Below are 8569 nucleotides of genomic sequence, written 5' to 3' on the forward strand. Positions count from 1 at the left end.
TTCCACAGTTAGCCCATGTTTTCTCTGCAGCTTCTGCGTGATGAAGACAGTTCAGGAACAACAGGTTCCTGATGTTCCTCTGTTGAAGTCACCGGTTGAAATCAGAGACAGAAACTGAGTAAAAAAACCTCAGATGATGTTGTAGGATTTGATATTTTTCTTGCACCAAACCATAAAACTTTGCACCAGATCCATTTGCAGTTTTATAAGTCTGATTTTACTGCTGTTTAAGGCTCATGTATTGGACTCTTCTCCGCTTGTTTTCAGATGTGGCATGTGGTGGATGTGAAGCGAGAATAATTCAGTTTGAGCTCTGTAATTGTCGCTGTTTAAATATGCAGCAACCTCTCGTTTTTTTTATTCCTCTCTCATGCAACTCGGCCATTTTAGAAACACAGCGACTCATTTATTTTCACCAAAGGAGAAAAATAGATACGTGAGGATCAAATATTCACACACACACACACACGCACACACAAAATATCCTGAGTGCTCTGTTTATTTGAAACTGAACAAGACGGTGTCACTGTGTGCAGAGCAGATGGCCTGATTACTGAACGATGCAGTGATCCTATAGGATGTCTTATTTGATGATATTGTGGTTTTCCTGTTTGGCTCCTGATGGAGACGTGAGCTGAAACACTTGGCCTTTGATTCAGGAAAAGGTTTTCTGAATTTAGACGCTGTGTGAAAAGATGCTGCTGCTGCTTCAAGCTGCGTCAGTTTGTGCGTTTGCAAAGACTGAAACAAAGACGTCCTCTCCTCACACTGCAGTTTTAGAAATGCAGCTTCCAGTTCAGCTGTGATGGACTTCGCCTCTGTGATGTCACCCCCAGGTTTCTGAAGCTCAGAGTGAGCTGCTCTACCGTCGCCATCTTGGCAGTGTCTGACTCCGCCCCCTAACTCCCAGCTAATCCAGAAATGGTCAAAGAGGAGGGGCATGTGTGAAGCTGAGATTTACACTCACCCACCTGTCAGTTAAAGAGGCCACGCCCTCAATCCTCCATAACTTTATTCCTTAATAAAATGTAAACAGGTGAGTTATATAAACAGGTGTCATGAGGGAGGAAATTAGCTCTAGAGACCAAAACAGTTTCTGCTGTAAAGTTGGACATTTTAACATGGGAGTCTATGGGGACTGACTCACCGTTGGAGCCAGACTCTAGTGGTCATTAGAGGAACTTCAGCTTCTGGTTCTTCACTGTTGATGCTTTATAAGTGCAGAATCCGCTGATGCTTCAAACTCGTCATAAGACACATCTCTTGTCTGAAGCCTTTAAGTCACCGTGAAGATATGACTGATTATTATTCATATTCATTCTATACTTTCATGATTTTATCCAGATATTCTGCTTTAATTCATTTACTTATATCCTCTCATTAATGTTTCATTGGATCATTTCTAATTTTATTTGATCTTAACTTCAGCACAGATCTTCACCAGATCCTGGTCGATTCTTCCCAGGAGCTGCTGCCTTCACAGGAGGTCACACACACAGTACAAAGCTGATGCATTGCGAAGAGGGTTCACTCTGACTCATATTTCGAGGGACAAAGAAGCCTGACTGAGCAGAAAACTTGTATATGGTGACTCTGACTGTGGAAGAGTGAGACATTTGTACACTGGACTCAGATGACAGACTCTGTTCTCATCATGTTTTTATTAATCACAGTCAGATAAACGATCATTCCACAGACTGAAACAGGCTTCTGTAATCGCAACGTTACACTGAACAAGACGAATGTCCACAAAAAAACGGACATTTTATTATCCATAACTTGTGATATTAAAACTTTCCATGCTTTTTTTTTTTTTTTTATGATGTAAAAAAAAAAACTTAGTAGTTTCACAACGGCAATCCAAAGACATGCAAACACATCTCTCAACGAGACTCACGATGTGTGTGTGCGGACAAAGTGTTTGTGTGACAGACAAACATCTACACGACGCCGTCCGGTGGCGCTCGGTCCCTGAATGTTTTAGGTTTTGCTCGTGTCTTTTCTCTGGAAAGGCAGGAGGAGCTTGTGAGCGCGAAGCCTGAACTTCTGATCCCTCACGCTGTAGATGATGACATTCCAGCAGCTGTTGGTGGCCAGAATCCAGAAGGCGAAAAAGGAAAAGTTGCACCATTTATTCCCCAAAACGTTCCCCACGACAAAGACTGCGATGGGGGTGAACGACGCCGTGAACGCCACCGTTAAAGTCCCGATGGTCTTGGCCGCCTTAATGTCGGAGAAGGTGGGATTGGTGGTGTTTTGGCACTCGGACATGGCCAGGTGTTTCCTGCGCCTCGAGTGCTGCCTGATGCTGGACAGGGAGATGAGGTTTATCACCACGGTGCCGCCGAGGAGGGTGAAGTCAAAGGCGGGGAACAGGAGGAGGATGTTCCAGGCCTGGCTGGGGAACTCGCCAATGGTCCCCAGCGCGTAGTTACACATCCGGCTGCAGGAGTTGTACTCCAGAGCGATCTCGCTGCTGAAAACCATCGGAGACACGGCCAAGAAGAAACTCCCCACCCAGGAGAGGACAATGAGGATCGTGGTCCTTTTACGAGTAATCACCGAGTCCTTGTGCAGCGGGCGCAACACAGCGATGCTCCGCTCGATCGTCAGCAGGAAAATCGTCGTTATGGAGACGAAGGTGCAGCCAGCGAAGATGGGGCCTATCACGTTGCACGGGTGGAAACTCACCGACTGCGAGTTGTACGAAGTCCACTCCGGTGCAGAGTCAGTCACCATGAGATAGACTTCGGCGTAGACGGACAGCGGCACCACGAATATCCCCACCGCCAGGTCGGCCACCGCGAGCGACGCCTTCAGGTAGCCCTGCGGCGTGTGGAAGTGTTTAGTCCCCAGAACCACGGCCAGAGTCACCAAGTTACCAAACAAGATGGCGAAGATCAGCAGCACCATGAAGAGCACCATGAGGATTTTGTTGGTCAGCGTGCAACAGCACACGGTGCAGTGTGCCGGCTCAGTTCTGTCCAACATCGTCGGCGTGCTGATCTCAATCATTGGATAAACTGCAGCGTTCACTTCATGACCTGGAATAAACAAAAGGAGGAAGGTCAGGGGTCAAAGGTCAAACTCTGGTCAGTGACATCACAGAGCAGCAAGTGAGAGGCGTCGAGACAGTAGAGAACGAGCCCACAGGTCGTCTGTGCCGCAGGTTATTATGACATCATAGTTACATTTTGTTGCTAGGTGACATCTACTGGTCGTAGGAATTATGACTCCCAAGGTGCATTTCAGTAAGAAACAGCCAATCACAGAGCTTTAAATTCAGCCACATGCTCCGATTACATGAGAAACCAGTTAACGAGTTAATTAACCTTTGATCCCCGGATCATCACAGCTAACGTCTTCGTGTCTGGTTCATGCTACGGGCGTTAAAGGAGCTATTTGTAAGTTTTGCTATTGCTACATCGCTAGCGTTAGTGTTAACAGCTGTTTACTTACCATTCTTGGCAAAAGCTTTACATTGAAAGAGGTTATAATACATCTTTCTCTTTGACTGTTAAATAAACAGCTGTTAATGCTAACGTTGGCTGTGTAGCGTTAGCAAAACTTACGTTTAGCTTATTTAAATAACGCAACGCCCTGAAAAGGCTGTGAAGCCTCCTGGTGGCCGAATGATGACACTGCATCCCTCATAACTACAACGTCCCAGGTTCAATCCAAGTCTGGAGTCTTTGTTGAATGTCATTCCCTCTCTCTCTCTCTCTCTCCCTCTCTTGCTCTCTCTCTTTCGTTCTCTGCCTCTTCACATACGACCGTCCATTAAAGGTAAAAATTGTTATTCCCTCCCTTCATCCACATTCCTGCATTTCTAGAGGCCTATGAGTCACCTGACTCCCACGTCCCCTTGCAACCACCAGTCACTCAGTACAGTCGGTACAGTATCTCAGTATACCAGCACCTTCACCCCAGTCCGTCACCAGATCATCCATCAGTCGCTTGGTATCACAACTTTTAACACAATATTGAGGAAAATATTCATAATAATTAATAACTTTGAGTCGTTTACATTCACTGTTCTCCTGTGACCATTCAACCGCTGCAGAAGAAGAAGATGCAACAAAATAGTTAATCATTAAAAAAGCTCCAGTCAAATCATAAACTGTGGAATGTGGCATTAGTGTGATGAAGGTGACAGATCTGATGTTTTCGTCTCTTCAGTGAACGTCCATTTATCCACTACGTCTGTTTCTGTTGCACTAGAAAAACTTTTCCACCTCGGCTGAGCGTAAAAATGTTCCCATGATGTTTTGGGATTTGTTGCTTTGCACCTTTTGCCTTCCAGCCTTCCTTCGTCTATGTGAACATGAATCTGCCCCTGCCACATTCCTGTTAACCTGTGGCTGCTCGGCTGCTTCTGTGTGGACTCGCTGCCTTTCTCTCTCTCTCATCATTTTACCAAATAAAACCAATGGACTCTTCCTGTCTGCCTGGTTGTCAGCATCTGGGTTTGATTCCTTTCTGACAGTCAAAAGAAAAATGATGTTCCAGGAAGATGCTGCACGAGAGAGCTCAACTCCATGGATGGATGGATGGATGGATGGATGGATGGATGGATGGACACTACTCACTCCAGTGGGAAGAGAAGTGATGTCATAATCTGGCCGGACAATGACAGCTGTAGTAGTAAACAAAACCCAGCTGGCGCTCGGGCGTGTTTAATCCGCTGAGACACAGATCTACAGAGTCCTGGACTCTCCTCCTTCAGCTGCACTCACAGTTTCATTTAACTACACTTTCATTTAGTCTGACTCAGGGTAACATTCACTTTAAAGGTCCTTTAAGGGTTAAATATAGTGAGAGGGAAAATGCACATTTACACCCTGAGCCAGTGCCTTCAAGTCATTTACATGAAGAGTCACATCCTGCTGCAGAACTGAACGGAAAATCCATCCATGGAGAATTTTTCCAGCGCGCTTCAGAGTTTAATTTAATTCGTTGATTAAAATTGTAAAAAAAGATCATTAAAACATTTCCTGTTCCATGTTGAGAACTATGACAAAGACGCAGCTATAAGCCACCCTGCCATCACTCGTTTTGTTTTCCAGTTTCAGATGCCATATCCCCCCAGCCTTCTCTTTTTTTCACTGTATATCCATCTACAGCGCGCAGTCATGCAGAAACCTCTCGCGTGTCCGGCCAATAATCCTCAGGATGCGAAAGGGAAATCCATAAAGAAAAACACTTTGCAGCGCGCGCGGATCAGCGCTGTCCAGCAAGACTCTGCGCGTCTTCCAGGACATCCTCTAAAGAAAAAAAAAAATGTATGTAGCTTCAGGCTGCTGCCACAGTCACTCTGTGTGACACTTTGCGCTCAGAGTTTTGGCTCTTAAACTTGTGGAAAACGCGCAGATCTGATGCGTTTTTACGCGCTTCCAGGTGCCCGGTTTAAAACCTATATTATGATAAGGTTCACTCATCCACTGACTCGCATATTCATGGTCAGATCATATTAAACATTGCAGTCAATTCTACTTACTTTAGCTTTAAATTCCCCTCGGGAAGCAGGAGCCAGCGGTCCGTAAAGCGACATTTCCCCCGCTGGACATCCGCACAGCAGGCTTCCACTGCGGCTTAAAGCATCCACAAGTCCTCAAGATGAGAATAAAGAAGGAGAAAAAGGAAGAAGGTCCATAACCAGGAGCGTGAAACTCACTTTTTGATGCGCAGATGAAGCTGGTGCACGCACGGGAGGAGGATGGATGGATGGATGGATGTGTGGAGCCGCGCGCAGAGATCTGGTCCGCTCCGCGCCGGAGTCACGGTTAAAGTGTCTCCTCCGCTGGTTTCTCCATTGGCTGAGGATGTGGATGACAGAAGAGCCACCCTCCCATCCCCAACCCCTCACACACACACACACACACACACACACACACACACACACACACACACACAGTATGAAGCATACCAGGACGCGAGTGCCTGAGGATGAAGATGGTATATTTCCTGTCATCACGTCCTGGTAGAATTCCCATCATTACCCAGGATCCCTCCTGTTATATAAACCTAATTTGGATTTTCCTTTTTTCCCTTTTCTCTGCTGAGTCACTGCTGCAGCATGAAAATTATCTCCCACCAACCACTAACTGGTTTTACAGTTTGACACGAGAAGCTCGGACTTTTTTTTTTTTTTCCAGTTTTATGATTTTCTTTTTTTTTTTTCCTTTTTTTTTGTCAGTTGCCATGTTGGATTATAGTCACATTGGGCAACCCTCCCCAAGAACCCCAGGGACCCTAAAAAGCCCCACACTCACTATGTGTCAGCTGGTTTGTGGCAGAGACACCAGTGAAGCAAGTGGCAGGATAAAAGCCGGAGGGTCCTGCTTTATTACCCGATCCTGGGCTCCTCTCTGAAGGAGGGCACCTGTGTCAAATCTACTTTATTTTGTTGCTTACATGTTGAATATTTCAGTCAATCTGGGGCGAGCTTAGAGAAAACATCCGCATTGTGCAGAGAGTGGGAAGAAGGAGGCGTAATAAAGGTCCAGGAGCTGCTTTTCATTCAATCATTGTAATGAAACAATTGAATGAAATATGACGCATTTAGTTCTCTGGCAGGTTTTCCACAAGGACAACGGCCCCCACCACCCATAATTCACACCTCTGCCTTGTTTTTACTACAAAACAGTTTCGACGGACTGAGCTTGACAGTTCACCCTTGACCTTGGAGGCATCAGCTGACAAAGAAATCTCAACTCTGGTCCTTGTTGAGGAGCTGTTGACGGTGAGACTCAGACTTTTAAAGCTCGTACTTTCTTCTTCTTCTGTGTTTTATTTGAAGTGTTGATCCATCAGAAGATATAAAAACCATCTCAGTGTAGTTTTACATCTCCTCTCTCAGGCTTCTCTCTGCAGCTCTAGTAACAACAGGTCAGTCAGCCAATCAGAAGAGAGGAGGCTCTGAGCCTCTCTTCTGATTGGCTGACTGTTTTCTGAGTGATCCAATAAAAATAAAGCAGATTTCAGGTTAAAAACACTCAGAGAAACCAAATCCTATAAAGGTTTGGATGGTGGGTCCAGGTGGGCGGGGCTCAGTGACTGCTTCGTTGTGACATCACAAAGTTCCATAAGTCCTGACGGCTGGTTTTAAGGCTCAGTTTCTGAATACAGGCTGTGTGCATTTCTCTGTGGACTGAGGCTTTGATACTTTCACAGTATTAATATTGAAGCTAGAGCTGATCTATAATCACACTACACATGGACATGGAGACCTTTACACTGGAGGAGCTTTAAACATTTACATTTCATCATCAACAATTTAACAAACTCTGCAGATGAAAATGAAGTGATCCAGTCAAAAGTGAGTAAGAAAATGTTGAGTTGAGATTTAAGAAAAACACAAGAAATTAAAGATTAAAGCTGCAGGAAGATATTATTTAAATGTTATTGTAGATTAATTTATTGATCACATGTGGCTGTAATCAAAGCAACAGATGTGATGCGCAGTATGAAGAGCAGCAACAATCTCCTAATTGAATGCAAAACCAAACAGATAAAACACAAGTAGTCTGGTGACGATGTAACATGGAGGTGCTGCTGCACCCGCTGAGTCGTTCTCCTCTGATTTCTCTAACTTCTTCAAAACAACCTTCTTATTTCCCGCCTTCCAGGAAGCCGCCTCAGAAAACCCTGTGACTCCAGCAGGCTGAGCGTAGTAAACACCGCCTGCCTCCTGTTGTAGTATCAGTCATCTGCAGGTTTGGCAGCAACGGACCCGACAAAACAAAAGCATAATCCCGTGCTTCTCTGTGTGTGGCGGGTAATCCTTAATCCAGAGGTCAGAGCAGGCGGCTTCGCTCTGCTGCTTCAGATCACAGCGTGGGGCGTTAGTCTCTGGAGCTTAAATCAGATGCATGGCTCCATGAAACCTGTCGCCCACATCATCTTAATATCATTTTATTACAAGTCTCCATTTAACCACCACTCCTCCGGCCGTTTTATAAACATCTATCCTGATTCCATGAAGCTGTGAAACCACTGAACAAGACGATAATGTCACACGGATTCTTTACAGAGAGATAATATTCACATTATCTGCTCGTTCCATCACTTTTTGGAAGTGGTATTTATTCATACACACTGTTATCTGCTCGGTGCTTTTCATATCCCGAAAACCTTTTAGCTGCTGCAGAACAGTCGTGAGAAAAAATCTAGGAAACAGCATGGAGACGAGAAATCCTCAAAGTGCTGAGGGAGAAAGGGAAATTTGAATGTATACAAATATATGGCAACATGGACAAACTCCATCTACTGATGAAGACCAAGTGATATGACTGAGGGCTCCAGAACAGCCACTCAATGGACCTTGTGTTGAGGCCGTGTCAAGAGACAAGACTCAAAATATTCTCGATGTATATTCTTTGTCATGGTTTGTTCTCCATACATACCTGCCTTCAGTTGTTTTCCACTCATCACTCCCTTGCTCACCCCATCTGCCAGCCACACCCACCTCGTCAGTCACTTCATTCACCTGTTCACTCAGCTGCAGCTCTTCAGCAATCAAGCCTGGTTAAAAGCTCCACTCTCCTCCACACTCACTGCCAGATTGTTC

The 8569-nt window shown here is 45.2% G+C and overlaps 1 protein-coding gene across 1 annotated transcript; it reads right to left on the reverse strand.

Annotated features, from left to right (window-relative positions):
• Positions 1–1642: 1642 nt before the first annotated feature.
• LOC111644694 (olfactory receptor 4D9) lies at positions 1643–5783 on the reverse strand. The gene is made up of 2 exons (XM_023393641.2): positions 5498–5783; positions 1643–3044 (listed from the first exon to the last, which is right to left on the reverse strand). Exon 2 carries the CDS (start codon positions 3013–3015, stop codon positions 1981–1983), a length of 1035 nt encoding a protein of 344 aa, XP_023249409.1. The 5' UTR covers positions 3016–3044; positions 5498–5783; the 3' UTR covers positions 1643–1980.
• Positions 5784–8569: the final 2786 nt, after the last annotated feature.

Source organism: Seriola lalandi, unplaced genomic scaffold (assembly GCF_002814215.2).
Source record: "Seriola lalandi dorsalis isolate HSWRI2012SDOR001 ecotype SW California unplaced genomic scaffold, Sedor1 jcf7180002054941, whole genome shotgun sequence".
NCBI classification, from domain to species: domain Eukaryota; kingdom Metazoa; phylum Chordata; class Actinopteri; order Carangiformes; family Carangidae; genus Seriola; species Seriola lalandi.